Below are 22,319 nucleotides of genomic sequence, written 5' to 3'. Positions count from 1 at the left end.
GCTCCCGGGATTGGAATGACTCCTTACCCTCTCCCTTAAAACCCACATCCTTTCATCTTTCCCTCTCCTTCCTGAAGAAGCAACCATCGGTTGCGAAAGCTAGTAATTCTGTGTGTGTGTGTTTGTGTGTTTTGTTCATGTGCCTGTCTGCCGGCGCTTTCCCGCTTGGTAAGTCTTGGAATCTTTGTTTTTAATATATTTTTCCCATGTGGAAGTTCCACATGCGAAAAATATATCTAAAAACTAAGCTGATGTGACTTACAAAACAAAAGCGCTGGCAGGTCGATAGATACACAAACAAACACACAAAATTCAATCTTTCGCAACCAACAGTTGCTTCATCAGGAAAGAGGGAAGGGGAGGGAAAGACGAAAGGATGTGGGTTTTAAGGGAGAAGGTAAGGAGTCATTCCAGTCCCGGGAGTGGAAAGACTTACCTTATGGGGAAAAGGGACAGACATACACTCGCGCGCGCACACACACACACACACACACACACACACACACACACACACACACACACACACACACACACATATCCATCTGCACATATCCAGACACAAGCAGACATATGTAAAGGCAAAGAGATTGGGCAGAAATGTTAGTTGAGGTGGAAGTACAGAGGCAAAGAATGACAGGTGAGGTATGAGTGGCGGCAACTTGAAATTAGCGGAGATTGAGGCCTGGTGGATAATGGAAAGAGAGTGAAGAACAACTCCAGAATTTCCTCTCCAACCTCAACTCCTTTGGTTCCATCAGATTCACCTGGTCCTACTCCAAATCCCATGCCCTTGAAATTTGTGTTTGTTATTGTCCCCATCAACATACCAACGCTTTCATTTGGTAAGAGCAAGTCAGTACTAAGCAAAGAGAGAAAACTAAGGAGGAGGAATGAATACACAAAAATGCTATAGAAAGGAAGATAATATTAGAAAAAGAAGACAACAAATGCTATAGAAAGGAAGATAATATTATAAAAAGAAGACAACAAAGATGTGACAAGAGATAAAAATACTATTAAGGAGAATATGACAGTACTGGAAGACTGAAGTCTAAACAAGGAATGTGGAGTAGATGATATTCTCTAACAATCCCTGAGATTCCATTGGCAGACCATTCCACCTGGTTTGCAATATACACGAGACACGAAGAAATACTATATAGACTTAAATAATAATAATAATAATAATAATAATAATAATAATAATAAAGAAAGCAGGACGTGACCTATCTAAATCTTAGTGAACCAGTGACGTGACCTATCTAAATCTTGGTGAATCACCAAATTAATAAGTCCTGGTTCGAAAACACTCACACAAATCATTTACAGAAGAATGAAAAACTGACAGAAGCAAGCCTTCGGGAAGATCAGTATGGCATAGTCCATACCAATTCAGGCAGGCTAGGAAAAAATCTTACCTCCATAGTCTCGGATGTTATTGAATTTATCATATGTTAAAATGGAGTAAGTAAGCAACACATTTTTTTGCTTTCTGCAAAAAAATTTCTGCTACGAGATACAGCCCTCCAAAGAGGACACTGTGCATACCATTTTGAAGCTGCGAAATTCGGAAAAAAATTTAAATTCTGTATCTCTGCAACAGTTCTAGATATTATGTTGGTTTTTTTTTTATTTGAAATATAATTGTTTTAAGATAACAAAGAAATCATCCATTTGGCCTTATCTGTCAAAGTTCTTTTACTACACCGCTATGAACTTCTTTTATAATTTACGGAATTTTTTTTTCCAAAAATGGCAAACTATAATTTTTTTTCTGTTGATTAGTGTCATACAGTTCTACATTCCCTGAAAAGGATAGCCTCCAGTTTTAGGTTGAACAGGTTTTATAAACAATTTAAATTTTTGCCATACATAAAACCTGTTTTATTACCACATTATCACATAACAGACTAATAAAAACCAAAACCTAGATTTATTTAACATAATTTTAGTTTTGAAAGATGAGCAGCTGGTTCATTTGATAGCAAAGACTTCACTACAATTTCATTTAACTCATAACTGGTGCCTATAATCTCTGCAATCCACCAGTCACAGTCATACACACACGTCACAAACATCCCCCCTCTCAGGTTGTGAATCTGAATATTATCCTCCAGTTTGTGAGGTGTTGGCCAAACAAACGAAATTTCTTCTTTCTTTGTCTTTAAAGTGTGTGCAATATAAGTTCGCCCATCACTTTGAGTCCAAAAATGCGTCTTCTGAATTCCTTTCACAGTAGTAGTTTGTTTGGACCATTCTTCTTTTTTCTGCTCACAGAATTCTTCGATTTCCACTTTGGACAAAAGAATGAGGGCTGTGTGACTCTCATAAAATCCTCAGCATTCTGAATCACAGATGTATTTCGTCTGGAAAGATTATGTTTTGTAGCATGATACTTCAGCAGCCCTCTTACACAAGACCCCTTCCCGCGACCAGTAGCACGGTATACCCAGTCAGCTGGCGCAAGTGACTTGGTCAATTCAAACAGCTGGTAACAACTTCTAAAATGACTAGGAGCACCGTCAGAGATAATGATAATCTTCTTTTCCCTGGTTTGCAGTTGGAGAATTTTGCGCATTGCTAGCAAAGCGTGTGCTGAGTCATGTCCTGTGTCATGACTTATAACGGCAACACTTGTGGTCTTGTTTTGAAAATATGTCAATCCTGTAAAAATTGAAACCTGGTCATTACTCCAATGATACCCTTGTACTTCTTGTGGGAGAATTACAGACCAGTTCTCAGCAAAATCACAAAGAAGCAATAAACATAGTTCTTCAGCCTGTACATACCCTTTCACTTCTGCAGTGTGTTGTTACAATTTCTTCAGATGCTGGTGTGTTACTGCTCTCACTGGCCATTTACCAAATTCCTGAATGAAACTGTCAAAGGCAACAGTTCTTTAGTTTATTTTCTTCCCATGTCACATACGTAATTTCTGCAGTTATCTGCTACATCTTCCAGGCCAAGTGTCTAAACACAGGCCTCCCTTTCCAGGGCGGTCACCACATTCTTGAAACAAAGTCTCTCGCTTTATGTCACAGACCATGACTCCCCATGCGCCACCAAGGTGTCATATGCCACATGCTACAGTGAGTTCTTCTAAACTACCACACAAATTTCAAAATCTGTGCAGCACACACATAAACAGACATCTCTAGGTGAGTGTGGGACTATCCACTATGTTGTAGTGCATAAAATTTTGATCTTCCAATATGTTAAGTTGTATAGCTGCTCTTATAAATTGCAAAAGTTTCTTTAAAACTGTGAGTCATGTACCTCTTCACTTTCACAACTTTTTAACATTCAGCTGTTACAGTTATAGTGTCTTTTTCGTTGGCACTCTGGTGAGAACAATCCCATTTATCTTCCAGATAAAATGACTGCACTATTTGAACTTGAGCTGCTTCTACAGGACAACCACAATAGAGGCCTGGTCTTCTAAAGACTCCTTTTACAGACCTCACATTTCTTGATTTGCCTACCATGTACTTTGATACTGATGGAATGTGGTTCAAAATTGTTTTCTTTGAAAATGTCTCTGGAATAATAGTTAAAACTTGCACCTTTTCACTTTAGGATGCACAATATTCGACAGCTGAACTGATATTTGTGAAAAATTCCTTGCAAGAGGTGTAAGAGTGCTTTAGTTCATTTTCTTCTTAAGATGGAATTTCTACTTTGGAGAGTGTGGTCAGTTTTGCTGTAGTGTATTCATCCATTGCTTTAGTAATCTCTCTGCACTTCCTTGATGTATAGAGCAAACAACTACTTCACTGGCCACAGTTTGTTAATAGGATTAACACCTATCTCTGCAGTTGACTGATTCAAAATTCTTCCTCTATTGATGCGAAATCTGCATCATCTGCACCGTGGGAGGCTTCACCTCGTTCAGATACTATCATTGTTGTTATTCTGTCAAAACATGTAGAACACAATAAGCCGTCACTGGAAAACCTTCACTTTGAAACAGTTTTCAAATGACAACACTTATTCCCAATCTGAACAAAGTTTGTTGTTTTTTGTTTGTCTTATATATCACTCTTTTATGGAAATGCAAATAGTCAGCACACTTCACTCTCCTGTGGGCCCAGTCAGAAAACATTTCAAACAGTCCTTTTCACAAGACACTTTGCAACTGTGTCAACTGGCAAATTCCTTGTGAAAACACAGAACTCACTGGATGGCCTCAGATTTCTTAGAACACTCTTCAGTAAACAAATCAGCACTAACAACTACAATACAGAAACCTGCAATGAGCTACCATGATAAAGAAACCGACAAGAAACAACAACAAAGTGTAAGAAATATCTGCAACAATGAAAGTGAAGAGAAATAACTGCAACAAAAAGTGATAAGAAGTAACTGCAACAAAGAAAGTGATAAGAAGTAACTGCAACACAGACAATAGAAATAAACATTGTAACAAAGAAATTAGTAAGAAACAACTTCAGTGAAGTCATACATTACCTTTTGAAGGAAGGGGGGGGGGGGGGGAAGAGAGAGAGAGAGAGAGAGAGAGAGAGAGAGAGAGAGAGAGAGAGAGAGAGAGAGAGAGAGATTTTTAAAAAGTAAACCTGTCCAATTTAAAAGTGGAAGCTCTCCTTTACAGAGGTACCAATAACAGAAAAAAATCTAACTTTTCTGGATTGGCATTTTTGGAAAAAAAAATTCTGTATATTATAAAAAAAAGTTCAAAAGGTGACAGTAAAAGAACTCTGACATATGTTCAAACAGGGGATACCATTGCAATCATAAAGCAATTATCTTTCAAATAAAAAAAACTCAAATTATCTAGAATGGTAACAGAGATACAGCGCTTTAAAAAAATTCCGAAATTCGCATCTTCAAACTGGTGTTTGAAGTGTCATCTTTGGAGGACTGTATCCCGGGGCAGAAATTTTTTTGAAGAAAACAAAAAATACATGTTTTTTGCTTACTCCTGAATTTTAAAACATGCTAAATTGAATAACATCTGAGACTATGAAGGTAACTAAATTACATGGTGCAGGAAAGGAAATGAAACACTAAAAGAAGTAAACGAGTTTCATTATTTAAGCAAAATAAACACTGATGGTCAAAGGAGAAAATGTATAAAATACAAGCTTCCATTAGTAAGAAAAGCACTTGCGAAAGAGAGATATTTGTTAACATCGAATATAAATTTAAATATTAGGCATAGAGATTTCTGCAGTATTTGTCTGGAGAATAACGTTGTATGAAAGTGAAAATTGTTTGATAAATAGTTCTGGCAATAAAAGAATAGAAGCTTTTGAAATGTGGTGCTACACTACAATGCAGGAGATATGATGGATAGATCAAATAATTAATGAGGAACTACCGAATCAAACTGTGGAAAAAAGAAATTATTGGACAACAGCCCAAAAAATGGATACATTGGTAGGCTGCACCCTGAGTCAAGAAGGAAGTAATTAGATGTTAGAAACAACTGGCATGAGAAGAAGACTCAAAACTGCGTCCTCAACCAAACGATAACGCAGTTCATCAATAACATGTTTCATTGGAAAATCACTGGAAAAAATTAAATCAATTAAATCAGTTGTGGTTGGTTCACTGGAACAATGAACTAATTAGAGACCGGGCGTCAACAGGAGTCAACCATAATCCTTCCAAGGGAACCAAGCTGGGATATGCATCTGTACTGCAAAGTGTGGTAATCAGAATGAACTGAAACACTTAAAATTAAACAGTAGATGGCAGATAAAAGATAGCTACTTCAACAAGGAATTGTCTTTTCATTGGGATGCTGGTGGTGGGATTCAGCCACATGGTTGTGCCAAAATAGTTGTGCATCATCTGCTACATTACATTTATTCTCCTTTTCTGACTGCAAGAACTCAAAAGCCACCATATATATGTTTTTCATCACTTCTAAAGTATGTCACACACTTTTAGATCCAGCAATGTACGAGGACTATGCCGAAAGTTTTTAGCAGCCCGTAAACCGTAAGGCGGAGGACAATAGGGTTGTTTTCATTCGAAAGAACAATGTTTCTCGACCTTGGGACGTGCGCGCACAGCCCCTGGCTAGCGGTGATCCCTCCACAGTGCAGTAAGAAAGCACAGGCAGTGCTGAGTCAGAGACAGTGCAGGATGGAGCTGTCGCGCCGCGACTTTCGCTCCATGATTTTTTACGATTATAAAAAGGGTTTAAGTGCCGAAGAATGCCATTCTTCCTTGCTGTGTGTTTTTGGTGAAGCTTCCCCTTCGACGGCCACAGTTGGAAATTGGTTTCGCAAGTTTTCGAGGGGTCGGCAGTCAATTGAAGATGAATCTAGTTCCAGTCGGCCAGAAACAGCTGTGACTCCTGAAAACATTGATGCCGTGAGGAAAATGATGAAAGAAGATCCACATCTTACATTTTGCGACATTGAAGGGAGCCTAAATATTGGATTAACAGCAGCACAGACCATCATTCATAGTCACTTAGGCCTAACAGAGAGATGTGCCCGTTGGGTGCCACATTGCCTGACAGAAAGCCAAAAGGTGGCGAGAGTGGATTGGTGTCGTTTCATGCTCGAAAAATTCAATGGAGGGAAGGCCCAAGACACCTACACTATCGTCACAGGTGATGACCCTGAAACGAAGAGACAGTCTTCTGTGTGGTGCTTTCCAGGGGAGGAACCACCCATAAAAGTTCGACAAGTTCGGAGCTCTGGAAAAAAGATGGTGGCAACTTTTTTCACAAAGATTGGGCATCTCACCTCTGTGACCTTGCTCACATGTTGTACAATCAATGCTCAATGGTACGTGAACAATTGTCTTCCAAAAGTCATCGCCACATGGAAGTCACAGCATCCAAAGTACACAACTCTCCATGTATCTGCGCACAGGGCTGCCAGAACGAAGGACTTTCTGGAGAAGGAAGATGTGCGAGTGTTCCCCCGTCCCCCCTATTCCCCTGACCTGGCCCCCTGTGACTTATTTCTGTTCCCTAAGACTAAGGAAAAAATTGGAGGGCAGCAGTTTTCATCAGATGAAGAGGCCATTGCAGCGTACGAGAGTGCACTAAGTGACATCCCAAAAGAAGCTTGGACTGACATTTTCTAAATGGTTTCAGAGAGTGGAAAAATGTATACATGCTAATGGAGAGTATTTTGAAAAGTTGTAAACGTTTTTTGCAAATAATTTGTTTCCACACATTCTGCTACAAACTTTCAGCTTAGCCCTTGTATAAAATGTCAATACAGTCCATTATCAATAAATAAGACTGGTTTCTTTCTGACACCTTACAGAAACGATTTTCTTTGAAACTCGATAACAGTACACATAATCATTTTGCATCTCAATTTGAGAAGTTTACTTGTACACAACTACATAGAAACTGGATCCAAACACTATATAAAATAGGAGATGCAATCACCACCACTCACCCCTGGCCAAAGTTTGGTAGCAGCCAGCTGTATGTATGGGCAGTTACCACGAGAGAGCAGAAATCAGAGTTTAATTATCTACATCTATGCTCCACAAGCCACATTATTGTGTGTGGCATATGGTACTTCACATACCAATGTCACTTCCTTCATTTCCTATTCCAGTTGCGGATGGTTCACAGGAACAATGAACTAATTAGAGACTGGGCACAACTCAGATCATAAAAGAACAGGAGTCAATCATGACCCTTCCAAGGGAACCATGTTAGGATATGCTTTAATCAATTTGAGAAACCACAAATAATCTCTTATTCATGTGGCTAAATAGGTACTTGATCCTGCTATTACAAAGTGTGTGTAAAGGAAGTTTCTGGAAGAGAGAGATTGCTACTTACCGCAACAATGGCACGTTAAGTTGCAGAGAGGCGCAACAACAAGACACGTACACAAAGCTTCAAGACACAGCCTTCATCAGAAAATGCTGTCAGAGATGGCAGTCGTGTGTGCGTCAGCATATGTAGCTGTACCTGTACCTGTACCTCTGTGTGTGTGTGTGTGTGTGTGTGTGTGTGTGTGTGTGTGTGTGTGTGTGTGTGTGTGTTTCATTTTATGACAAAGGCTGTGGCGATGAGTGAATGTGTAAGTGTTATTGTACCTACCTGCAACTCAATGTGTCATCTACACAGTAAGTAATAATCTATCTTTTCCTTACAGGTTGCCGAGCACCAAACAGGAGTAAGTGAAACTAAAGTAGTAAGTTACTGAGAGAGAAGGAAATCTGCAACTTCCAGCCGATAGCACTGAACTAAAGGAGTAAATTAATCAAGATGAATTTTTTCCATTTACTTCCAAAGTAAATTTATTTACTCCATTACTGGTGGAGAGCACCACTGAAGAGTAAGCTACTAAATTAGTAACTTACGGAGGAAATAAGGCCAAAATTTACTCCTAGGCAATAGGAGGAGTAAAGAATTAGGAGTAAGGTACGATCTTTGAGTTCTGTGTTTTAAGTGTCAAATTCTATGGATTGCGAAGAATAAATGGAGATGGAGATACAGGTGAACATCATAAGTATGAGGGTTGTAATGGAGAGAATGTGTAGCGACAGTGATTTCAAAGAGCGGTTTGGGTTTCATAAGGAATCTTTTCAGCTGCTGCTTGGTATGCTGGAGCTGTTACTGTAGCATAATTCTCACATGAACCATGCTTTGTCTCCTAAGCTGCAACTTCTTTGTGGACTGTGAATCTTTCACACAGGTACTTATTAAATCATAGCAGGGGATCTCATTAATATCCATCATACTACTGCTGGGGGAACTTTCAATAGTGTGATAAACAGTTTAATTGCCTTAAAGCCACTGTATGTTTCCATGCCATAGAACCAGGAAAATATATGAAAGAAAAAAAGGGAATTCTACTAAACAGGTGGATTCCCAAATGTCATAGGACACAAAGATTGTGTACATATACCCATACTTTGTCCTGGAGCACAAGCAAAGCTATACAGAAAATGCAAGAATTTCTTTTATATCAATACACAAATCATTTGTGATGCCAATATGAAGATTATGAACGAGGTAAGCTGTTAGCCGGGTTGCACACATTTGGGATAATTCTAGAGTTGCTGTAGAATTTGGGAATGGACAATATGACAGGTTGCTTGTTGGAGATATGTTCTCTCCAAACATCTTATGACTTCTGTGTTCCGAGCCCACACAGGATCCAAATGGTGCTACAATAGAGCCCGTACTGCTACCAGATGTGTAAAAGAGCGGGCATTCGGTGTTTGGAAGAAATGTTTCCAAATTCTCACTAAAGCAATGTGATTCAAACCAAACAAGTGTGGCAATGTTTTTGTGGCTACTGCAGTTTTACGCAACTATGGAACAGAAGTTAGACCCAATGCTGTGGAGGTGAATTACACTGAACAATATGCATTTCAGCCAGTGCTGCAGGCCAAGCTGTCAGAAATCTATTACACTTAATTACTTTAATTAAAATCATACCTAGTTTACTAGTAAAATTAGAAGTTAAAGTAAAGACTTTTCCTTCTTAAATGAATAAACGAGCCACTGGATTGTCAGTACTACAGTGAAAAATGATTCATTTTATTTATGTGTAATTTTATAGTTATGTTCTTTTTTTCCTTTTTCTTGCTAGGGGTTTAACATTCTCATATTATTTCTTAATTGAGTATACAAAGTCAAACAATCTTTTGATTATTTCTATATATATAAAAAAGAAAGACTTATTTTATAATATTGCAAATTAAGATAAATATCAGAACGTGGTATTAACAAAAATTAGTACTGACGCTGAAATGATAAACACAAATATTATGCCATACAAGAAACAAGAACATATTAACCATTTGAAAAAATTTCAAGGAAATAAAAGACATTTTATACAGATGAATATTTTCTATTCATTCACAAAAACCCAAATGTCTCAAGCACACTGGCTGAAGAACTGGAACCTGAAGTCTGCTCCATTACATTCTTGACTTATTCATAATTTCCATTTTAAGGATATTCTCTTCTTCCAGGATTTCTCTTGTCTTCCTATTAACAACATTTTTGCATTGTATTCTTCTCATATTAATTACATTTTTAAGGAATGAAGCTTGTCTGATTTATTCAACAACTCTCTGTTCTTCACTACAACACAGCATGTTCTCTCCCTCTTTTGCTGGGTGCATCTCCTGATAAGCTCACACCAGAGAATGCAGGCCAAGGTTCACGACTATGGGATAAAGTTCCACCATCAGCAGTTTCATTGCTACCTTCACAGCAGTTACCATCATCGAAGTTGCTTGAAAGTATCACATTATCTTCCGATGTGTCATTGTCGTTAATTTCAGCTATCCCCTCAAAAACTTGCGGGATCATATCAGCAACCATTTGACTGATATCATCAATCTTCGCCTCATCTACTCCAATCCTAGTCTGAAAATGTTCTCGATTACATTTAGCTTTCATTTTTTCTTTCATGTCCTTCCGAATTACTTTAAGCAGCTCTTGTCATCTTTGCGTAAGAGCTTCTGCATTCTATTCGATGTGTATTTTTTCCCAAGCATCATTTTTCCTTTTTAGCATTTAGACATCGTGCTTTTTAGATTCAATAGTAGTTATGTACTTTTTCATTAATTCAGCAAACTTCTCTTTTTCATTTTCTGGAATATTTTTGAACATTTCTTGGGTACCTCCATGTTGCTACTAGCTTGTACCTCAAACTGGCACTTAATATGTGTCACCATCCAACAATGGACATTGGTAGGTGTTGATGATGGGGTTAACAACAGATTCAACCATTAATAGCATGTTCCTTTTTCGTAATACACAGATCTTATCATTAATTAGCACAATAGCATTTAGATTTTCCAACTTCAATAATTCAATTTAGTAATTCTTTCTAACGTCTAAAATTATAGCGATCAACATAAATTATGCAAAAGGTGATGCAATAAAGTCTTCCGACAATCAATATTTTCCGATAGGGACTGTAATGCGCGTTAACTACTTAAATCGATACATATTAGGGGTGAAAAAATGAGTCTTTCTGAACAGAAAATATTACACAAACATAGGACAATACTATGGAAAGGATAGATTACTATATAGTGGAGTAGCTGTGTCGCAAACAGGCCAACCTGTTCATGGGCATGTAGAGGAATGATTCCTAACCACACAGAATTCCAAACCCCTCACTTGGTTCAGATTGACTGATGACATCTTCGAGACCTGGATCTAGGGTGAGAACATGCTATCCACATTTCTCCAGAACCTCAACATCATCTCTCCCATTCACTTCACCTGATCCTACTCAACCCAAAAAACTAACTTCTTCAAAGTTGATCTCTACCTCAAAGGTGGCTACATCAGTACCTCAATCCACATCAAACATCCGCAACATTACCTCCACTTTGACAGATGCCACCCTTTCCATACCAAGATGTCCCTTCCATACAGCCTAGCCACCCATGGCTGTCAATCTGTTGTGATGAGCAGTCCCTTGCCAAATATACCAATGATCTAACTGAGGCCTTCATAGGCCGAGATCATCCTCTCAACCTTGTACAGAAACAGATCACCAAGCATTGTCTCTCCACTCACCCATCATCTCCTTAAGTCCCACTGTCCACACACAAAGGAGCATCCCCCCCCCCCCCCCCCCGACTCGTTATCATGCGGGAATGGAACTATCGAATCACATTTTCCACCAAGTTTTAGACTACCTCCCGCTGTATCCGAAAGGGAGGAATATTCTACCCACTATACTTCCCACCCCTCCCACAGTAGTATTCCATAACTCACCAAACCAACACAATATCCCCATTCATCCATACTCCACCCTTGCTCCCAACTTCCCGTCTCATGGCCCATATCTCTGAAATAGACCTAGATGAAAGACCTGTCCCAAACATCCTCCCACCACCACCTATTCCAGTCCAGTCACTAGCAACACATCTCCAATCACAGACAGGACTACTTGGTGAAAGCAGTGATCTATAGGCTAATCTGCAACCACTGTGCTCCGTTCTATGTGGACGTGACAACCAACAAGCTGGCTGTCTGCATGAACGACCACCTCCAAACTGTGGCCAAGAGGCAGTTGGACCATCCACTTGCTGAGCACGCAGCTCAACACAAAGTTCTTCACTTCAATGACTGCTACACAGCCTGCAACTGTGCTTTTATGAATTACAATACATCCTACCTTCCATTAACCCCTTAGGCTTCAACTTTCATTAGTCACTGTCCTTCATGCTCCCATCCCTACTCTGCTACCACTCCAGTACTACACAGCCTACTACTCCACCAACACACCCACAGTCTTTTCCACTCCCTCCCTCTCACACTTTCCTCACCCCCACCTAACCTCCCGACTGCACCTAATTGCCTTGCTCCGTTCCATGCTCCCATAAGCAGCACTTTGCCACCTCCCACTCCTGCTCTCCTACCATTCCCCCTCCCCAATCCAGCCTCCTCCTTAGCCCCCCTACCATCCAGACTACTTCTCCCATCATGTGCAGTTGCTAACAGTCTGGCCTCAACAGCCATACACAGTGGCCATGTGTATGAGAGTTGTGCTTCCGTGTGTGTGTGTGTGTGTGTGTGTGTGTGTGTGTGTGTGTGTGTGTGCGCGTGTGTTTTGCCTACTTTAAAAGAAAGCCTTTTGGCCAAAAGCTCACTTGTTTTGCTCTCTTTTCATTGTACTAGTCTGCAACTCAACTTCACTATCAGATGAGTAGCAATCTGTCCTTTTCATAATATACTCATTATTCCATCCTGGATTTTCCACTGTTTATTTTGGTCTAATGGCTTTTCTTTGATCCTATAACCCAGGGCTGTTTTCCTTTGTTGCTTTTTTCTAATGCATTACTTTACACAGCATTCATACTTTTCTTTCTCTTCTTTCCTTTGTTTTATATGTCACCTTCCACACCACACTACATGCTTTGACTTCTGAACCACACCATATGAACCTTCTCGTATGGTCACAAAACACGGCTATTCGACAGTTCTGATTGTTGATGAAGCACCTCATGGCCTATTTTACACCTGCTGATATAGTTAATCCTTGACTTTCAAACTAATCACTCTTCCTGCCTCATTCTCGAATATTTCCAAGCGCCAGTTTCGTACCTCCCTGTGCCACATGTACTTGTACTCCCCTTCCCACCCCACACTTTTCTCCTTTCTCATTCCAGGATGCACATACTAACCTCACGTAATCCGGTCACAACTGCTGTCCCCCTTTTACATACATATCTGCTCACCGACCAGCATCCCACATCATCTTCTCTTTATTTATTTTTATCTTTGATCTCATTGTGTTTTCGCATCAATTCCAGTTCATTTTTGCCTTTCATTATTAGTCCCACACCCTGAGGTTTCATCTTATTTCCCCCTACTTCATCTTTTCCGTTCTTCTCGTGATTTTTTCCATGTATTTTTGTGAATTTTTCACACGTGTTTCTAAATTTATGTAATTTTATCCGCCACCATACATCCTTGCACCTTCCACATGTGCGAAAGCAGGACAGTTTCTTTACCCCTAGATAGAACCCAGTCCCACATGTTGTTCCTGCATTGTTGCCTGGCTTGTGGAATGCACCTAAATGCTCTTACCATTAAATTACCCATCTTCAGCAGCAACCCTTCCTTCCACAATGACTTACACCTGTTGAGATTCCATCAGTCCTTAGCCCTCCTCAACCTATTCCTGCAAAATCATATAAATCAGGCCCAAACCACCTTGAAATACCTCTCTCCAATTCCTAAATAATCCTGCTCTGCAATCACAGATTCCTGTATCTCATGTCTCACACAAACTTTTGCCCTCCAGGAACTAGAGCAGCATGCACAATGCCACCACAAAAAACTCTCCAATCTGTTCACCAGCTACTCTTGCCTTTGACTCCAATACCCACCACCTCTACAACAGTCTCTAAACCTCCCCAACATCCCCTCATAGCTGAAAAATGCCTGCCTCACAAATCTACTATGTTTGCTACGCACTCAGGAACTCCCTCCCACCGTCATACAGAATCCAGACCTAAACTGGTCCAAGGCACAGCTATGAAGCTTTCCTCTAAAAGCCTTCGTCCCACATATCAATCCTTTCCAAATGCTTTACCTTTTGTCACACACCTAAATTCAATCATGTTGGTCTTGTTGAAGATCTTCACTCCTCCTTCCGATCCCTACAGTGAAAACACTTTTTCACCACCAACCCTACCAATCAGATTCAACCCAAAGCCAATATTGGACCCTGCCCGACTCATTTCACCCCCCACACCCAATTGTGGTCCAACCCCACTGTACCCAAATCACCCTCATTAGCATTCCAGAATTTCTTAATCTCAAACCTTGCCTTACTAATGCTCCCCAAATGCCACAACTTGCAAGCTACTCTTACATCCACAGAAAGAACCACAACACACCATCTAAAAATTGATTCCAATCTTATAATCCTATCTGCTGACAAAGGCTGCCCCACTGTGATATCAAACTGCAGCAATTAGCTGGTAGAAGGATTCCGCCAGTCGTCACATTAATCCACCTACAAACCCTACCCACGTATGTCCATCCCAGAACCACTCCGCTGAGTGCACATCTCTCCTCACTCCTAATACTCCCCGACTCACACCTTCTAAGTGCTTCCCAAAATCCATAAACCGAATCACCCATGATGCCCCATTGTGGCCAGTTACCATGCCCCAGTGAGAGAATTTCTGTTCTTGTAGGCCAGCACCTTCAGCCTATTACCTGTAACCTACCCTCTTATATAAAGGACACCAACCGTTTCCTCCACGAACTCTCCACTGTTCCTGATCCTTTACCACATCGTGCCCTACTCCTCCCTTTACACCAACATCCCTAATGCCCATGGCCTTGCCACTATTAAATACTAACTTTCCCAAACATCCAACTGATTCCAAACCTACAACCTCCTTCCTCATTACAATGCCCAATTATATCCTCACCCACAATTACTTCTCCTTTGAAGGCATCATCTACAAAGAAATCCATGGTAGGGCAATGGGTATCCACATGGCATCATCCTATGCTTTTATCACCCAACCATAGGAATCTTTCCAACAACCCAGAATCCTAAAGCCCACACCTAGTTCAGATTTAATGATATATTTATATACCTCCAGGACCTTAACACCACCTCTCTCATTCAGTTCACCTTGTCCTACTAAACCCAACAAGCCACCTTCCTCAATGGTGGCTTCCAACTCGAGGATGGCTACATCAGTACCTCCATCCTTATCAAACCTACCCACCACCAGCAATACCTCCACTTTGACAGCTGCCTCCCATTCCATACAAATATGTCCCTTCCATACAGCCTAGCTACTTGTGGTTGTTGCATCTACAGTGAAAAACAGTCTCTCTCCAAATAGATCAAGAGCCTAACTGTAACATTCCCAGACCAAAATTATGTTCTCAACCTCGTTCAGAAACAGATCTCCCAGGCCTTATCTCTCTAGTCACCTAGCGCCTCCTTAGGTCTCACTGTCCAGACACAAAGGAGCATTCCCCTCATGACTCAATACCAACCAGGACTGGAACAGCTGAACTACAGTCACCTGCCAAGGTTACGATTAGCTTCTTGCCATGAAGTGAGGAATATCCTACCCACCATCCTTATCTGCATCCCACCACACCTACACAATGTCCGCGTCCATCTCTACTCGACACCTACTCTCAACCCACTGCCTCAAGACCATATCCCTGCAACAAACCTAGGTGTGCAAGATGTGTCCCATACATCCTTCCATCACCACCTCCTCCAGTCAAGTCACAAGTGTCATCTATCCCATCAAAGGCAGGGCTATCTGGTGAAAGCAGTCACGTTATCTACAAGCTCAACTGCAACCACTGTGCTGTATTGTACATGGGCATGACAACCAAAAAGCTGTATATTTGAATGATTGACCACCAACAAGCTGCAACCAAGAGACAGCTGGACCACCCAGTTGGTGAGCATGCTGTCCAACACCACAGTCTTCACTTCAATGACTGTTGGGACAGCCTGTGCAGTTTGCGTCCTTCCTGCTAACACCAGCTTACCTGAACTGCAAAAGTGGGAACCCTGCCTGTAATATGTCCTACAGTCCCATAACCCCCCTGGCCTCAACATTTGTTAGTCACTGTCCTCCACCTACCTACCTCGCCTCGTCTATCCTCCACACTGAACCTCGCTGCTCTATCCTGTCCCCACCACGTAACTGTATGCATCCGCAAGCAGCACTTTACCTCTCCCCAACCCTACTGTGCTACACCTACCCACCCCAGCCTCCTCCTTACCTCCTTACACCCACCATCCAGACTGCTTCACCCACCATGTGCAGTTATTCAAAGTTTGGCCTTGGTGGCCAGAGAAATCCAGCAACACACTTGTTCTGCAGTCAGTTTCAAATACCAGTTCTCTAAATTTTCTCAATAAGGAATATATTACAGCCTCCTATGTATTGCTCCCATAGGCACACTGAGGCATTTAAACAATGATTTTTCCCACACTCCCTATGTGAATGGAACAGAAAAAACCTAGTAACACATACAATGAGACGTACCCGCTACATGCACTTCACAGTGGTTCGCAGAGTACAAACACGGATGAAGTGTTCCTTGAAAAGAACATTGCCTTCCCTCCAGTGATTCTCACTTGAGTTCCGAAAGCATCTCTGTAATACTTGCATGCTGACTACCTACCGGTAACAAATCTAGAAGCCTGCCTCTGAATTATTTTGAATATTTTCATTTCCCCAAACATGATCATTTCTTGAGATGAATATAGGGGAAAAATGAGGCTCTACTTTTGTTTTAATACACATCCTTTAAATTTTAACAAAAATATCTCTCCATGACACAACATACGTAATTTAGCATATGCCTCTAGACTGATTCAGCATCATTTCATTGTACTGTTTTTCCCCCATGAACCAAATGAATCAGTAACACAAGAAGCCACACTCTTTTAATCCTTTTTTAATTCTGGCATGGATCCCATCTGCCTATATAAGAAGAAGAAACAGAGGTAAAACGCCACACACTAAGGAAGACATATACAATGGGTATACTGACAGCCATTACAAAAACGTAGAATCTAGAGCCATATTTATGAAACTATTCAATAAACGAAAGTCTGCAGTTATGGTTAGAGCCACATAATTAGCACATAATAGTCAAAAAATTGGTTAGAACCAAGGAAGCTGAAAATCATCTACATAATTTGACAGAAGAAATTCCAATTATCTATTCTACTATGTGTCTACTGCAGGACTGGTAATTGGGAGAAGGTTGTGCTTCTGCACTGAAATGTTGAATTTAATTTGTTGCTGTAAATGAACAATTACAATCACATAAATTATTAATGTTTCTGCTGCAAAACATGATAAAAATTAAATATATACTGCACTATGAAAATTACTCTAACATATTTTTCAACAATTTAAACATTTGTCTGCAGCTTGCAAAGCCTGAACATTAATATGCAGTGCAAAAATAGAATACCTTTTTAATTTTTGTCTGGAGATCCCACTTTATAACACCACTGCTTTTGCATGCAACATCCTGTTACAAGCTATTTACATAAGCTACTTCAACAAAACAATCAATAAATGCTTATAGTTAGAAACAACTGCAGCCCCCACTTAAAATTAGGCCAACAAATGTAACATAATCACCACCAACAAACTGTTCTTCACCATACCTGATTTTTTCTCTCTCATTTTTTGTGTAGCATTTGGCAAATGGCGCAGACTGACTCCAGTCCCAGAAATGCAACTCATTGTATGTAGCAATTACAAGCATACGGTTAGTTGGATGAAAAGCAAGTGATGCAATTACAGTTTGCCCTTCAGCCTTCCAAACTTCACTTCCTCCCTGTAAAGACACAACAGAGTACTTAATGGATGAAATACCTTTTTTTTAAAAAAAAATAATAACAGCATCTTCCTTGTTTAGGCATCCAAATAGGTGTAACAGATACGAATATGTTACATATCAGTTTCACATATGACCACCTTAAAAAGGTGACAAATGTAATGTGGCATCAAATATGTCTCCTAGATTTGAAAGAGAAGACATTTTAATGTAATCAAAGAAAGCAAGTGCTGAGACTTAAAAGGCCAATATACTCTGACAAGCAGTGGTAAATACATAATCTGTAGCAACATTGGAGGCAGCGGGGGCGGGGGCGGGGAGGGAGGTTGCCATAAAATTTTAATTGTCATCTAAGTCAAAAATAGAGCCATATATTAATTTCTGGACTGCTTGCAGGTACACATTTGCTTCCTGGTGCACACTGGAATATCTGCAGCAAAGTACTATAGCACACCCACTAGAGGAGCCAAAACAACATTGCACAGCTCACTGATAAAATAGAGTACCATGTGATAACTAGTTTTCGGCATCAGCGAAAAACTGATAACCACACAATATTTCACTTTATCACTATGCTGCACCATTTTGCTTTGGTTAAATACAGTACAGATGGAACCATCAGGTCATTCTTAATCATTAACCCTTTCCGCCAAATTTTATTAATTTGTGAAAAAAATATCTTTTCACATATTTATGATGATGTAAATAAAATAAAAAGAAACTTCCACATGGGAAAAATATATCAAAAACAAAGACTCCAAGACTTACCAAGCAGGAAAGCCACATATTTAGGAAAAGAATTACACACACATTTCAAAGCAATTTAACAAGGTTTTTTATAGCATGGTTCTTACTTTACATGAAAATTTAAGAAATAATTCCGGTATTTGGTGAAACAAGAACAATTATTACATTTGAAGTTTTTTGCTCGAGAATATACTTTAATGCAAAATTTACACCCCTGTTTGTCTTCCAGATGCTCTGGCCAATGCTGCTTACGTCATCAACTGGGCTGGGGCCAAATGGGGCTCGTTTATTCACAACTGCTGGTAATGGACTGTCATCGGACGCCGTTCTCATTTTCTTAGCAATGTGTCTCCTACTTTTAGTAGTCCACGAGTCACGTTAGCGGAAAAATCAACAGAAGTATGTGTTTGGTAGTTCCTATTTGCCTGCAATGTGGACAGCAAAGGTGCCACACAATCATAACACATGTCATTGAGATGGAATATGATTTTAAGATAAAATATTTTCAAGCCAATATTACTCCTATACATAGCAACCAGTATCCCATGTAGGTCAACTTCACTCATCAAAAAGTTATATTCTGTAACAATGTCTGGCCTTGAAACATCAACAAATTTTTGTTCTCCCACTGTTCAACTTTTCACAGGTTCCATTGGGTTTATTCCTTTGTGTGATGATGCAAGGTCAACAGAATTGTTATCATACACTTCAGCACTATGATGTTTCTTTCTCTTTAAGTTCTGTTATCATATGATGGTCGTCCCTGCTTTTTCAGCTACTTGTCCACTTTCAGACTGCACCCATGTAGCCCTGTGGGTCTAAAAACTCCAACAGCCAAGACTACAAAGTCTTTCAGAATAGAAATAAGCTTGTAACAAGTGAACCAATGGTCTGTAAATACTTTAAAAATTTTATATTTAGGTAGTCCCTCCATGAGCCTGAACACCATATCACACTTATACCAATACCAGTGTCATTATGTATGGTTCCTTTCTCTCGGTATATTTCAAAATCTTACACAAATCCATTGGAACATGCTAGGGAAAAACATTTTACATTCCACTTGTGCTGATTTATTTATTTATTTATTTTAATATTGTTTCAGGGAAAAAATACCTTTGAAGGAATGTTTAACTCATAAACAGAATTATATTCCTCAGGTTCAGTAAGTGAAAAGTCTTGTGTTACCTCGTCAACAAATGGTCTCACCTTGAACAACTTGTCTTAATTAGGGTCTTTTCCTTGTTTCATTTTAGTATTATCAATTCGCATGTAAATAATTTCTTAGCTATTCCTAAGCACCGAGTCAGCTATTGGAGGATATCTTGTAGGCTCTGTCCAGTACATTCTGTAACTTGGCATTTTCACAATACCTGACAGGATGTGTTTTCCAAGATAATTTTCTGTTTCACGAACATTTGTAGGCAAAGATGCACCAGTTTTCTGTATACCGTATAGGTTAGACTGACCCAACAAGGTTGAGGTTGCTGTCATCACAACATACATCTATTTCTTCAATGTCTTTCTTTCTCCATCAAAGCTCCTGATATGTCTCGCACTTAATTCTCTTAACCGAATTATGTTCTGCATGGTCTGGACTATCAAGTAACCACATTGAAACTCAGTGAACATCATCTTAAATACTGCCTCTGAGTGTTCATCATTTCAACCTTATCAAGATCCAATCCCCGAACAAATTGTGTATCCGATGTAGGAGGATCCCGCTTTAATGTCCCATTGACTTCAAAGTCAATAGAGATGGAGCAGAAGTTGAGACTGCGTCAAGGATTGGAAAGGAAATCGGCTGTGCCCTTTTGATGAACCATCCCGGAAATTTCCTGGGGCGATTTAGGAAAGGAAATCATGGGAAACCTAAATCTGAATGGCCAGACACTAGTTTGAACCATTGTCCTCTTGAACTTAAATATAGTGCTAACCACTGCTTGGTAACTTTTTTTTTTTATTTTTTAATATTTCTTTCTTTGAAAGGGATTTATGATTGTGAATCCTCTGGTAAACAATCCACAAATTTTTAATAAAGCAGCAAAAATATTGGTGAGTCATATCAATACAGAACATTAAAATACTAGTACGATAAATTAGTACATCTTAGCACAAAAAAAAAAAAAAAAAAAAAAAAAAAATTATTTGAGTTACACTCAACACTAACTGTTAGTCGAGGTTTATGCATTCAATATCATAAATTCCAAATGACACCAAGCAGAATCACATATATTTCTGATTTCCAAGCTAAAGTTGCCATAACTAACACCATTTTCAAACTGTTTACAATTTCATATACACATTCAACAATAATTTATTAGAGCAACTTTAAAATTGTTTTGCTTCCTTTATCTTGATATAATATTTAGACAGAGCTGCTGCATGTGCTGTAACTTAAAGACTTAATGCAACAATACATCTGTCAATGCTTTGTAGCCTAATGCTCTCTGTTTTATCAAACTCACAGTAGCCAACCTAATCACAATGAATTTTGGAAGGTCCCACACTGTTCTTTATAGCCTTTGGACGTGCAGTTTGGGCTTGTGGAACAGTTAAAAATGATGTTGTCATATGGCATCAATGAGCTGGAAAGAGTTAAGAGTATGTGGAGAACTCTTGTAACATTAAATACATATATTTACAAAAAGACACCCACCATCTGATGTGACAGTACAAATGAATACAATTTCCAGACTAAACAAATGTGTTAATGGAAAAACTATATTTTACAAAGAAATGTACACTTGAACCTTATCTACAGATCTAATGTGAGACAAGAACTTCACTTGCGTGTGCAGCCCCTCCCACCCGACTGTCCTGGCCTGGAGGGAAATAAAACAAACTACTCTCCATGTGCACAAAACCTTTCAATTTAAGGTGGTTGAAACAGCAACAACCAGAAAACAGTAATGTATATTAAGTAATGAAACACTTGGGCCAACTTATGGGAGATGAAAATTTTACGCATAATGACGGACATTCCACAACACTTCTTGCTCTATATGTGACATGATTAATTTAATTCTTTATTATGGGATAAAGTCCCATAGACGAGGAGATCTCTACAGACAGAGAACAAGCTCAGACTGGATAAGGCAATATGGTAGAAAATAGCCAGCGCACTTTCCCTAACTAATAATAGGTGCACCAAATGTTTTACTGACACATCACAAAACTTTCCACAAATATGATTCACAAAATACACGTAGTAATTTTACATTACGAACCAATGGTACCACACTGAAGAACACATGTCATCTCACAAAACACACGTCAGGAACTTGTGTTGTGACTGGAATCATCTAAGCATAATCTCGGCAAAAAAACTGTGTCAAGTATCAGAGAGAATAAACTGTGCCCCATCACATCACTACATCTTACCATACAACTGGGTATTATTTACACTAACTTTTTCAGTCACCAATTACTGACAATCTAAATTCTCTACTACTACTACTATTACTACTACTACTACTACTATTCTCTTTTTCTTTTGACGTTTTCTACATTATGTAGTTTCTAATCATAGATTTTTGTGATAATGATGTAAGTTTAATTATTCCTTCTATTAACAGAATTTTAAAAAGTGACACTATTACTGTATGCTGTTCACTGCTGAATCACAAAGGCAATTAATTTATGGAAAGATAAGTACGACTAACTCTTTTTACACAATGAATCTGCTGTTGCAGGCATCCGGGATTTGTCATCGTCGAACTAGAACGTCACATGAAACATACTTTATAATGTGAGCATTTTGTTTGTTATATACTTAAAA

At 39.3% G+C, this 22,319-nt stretch overlaps 1 protein-coding gene across 2 annotated transcripts in view; it reads right to left on the bottom strand.

Moving 5' to 3' along the window:
- The window catches only part of LOC126327838 (uncharacterized), a 298,189-nt gene that overhangs the window by 213,530 nt on the left and 62,340 nt on the right, over nt 1-22,319 (bottom strand). For both annotated transcript variants that reach the window (XM_049995920.1, XM_049995922.1), the window contains exon 5: nt 17,619-17,791. In XM_049995920.1, the coding sequence (XP_049851877.1) occupies nt 17,619-17,791 (173 nt within the window). The remainder of the gene's footprint in view (nt 1-17,618; nt 17,792-22,319) is intronic.

The sequence above is a fragment of the Schistocerca gregaria genome, chromosome 2 (assembly GCF_023897955.1).
Source record: "Schistocerca gregaria isolate iqSchGreg1 chromosome 2, iqSchGreg1.2, whole genome shotgun sequence".
Classification (NCBI taxonomy): Eukaryota; Metazoa; Arthropoda; class Insecta; order Orthoptera; family Acrididae; genus Schistocerca; species Schistocerca gregaria.
This window is presented reverse-complemented; position numbering and strand designations above follow the sequence as displayed.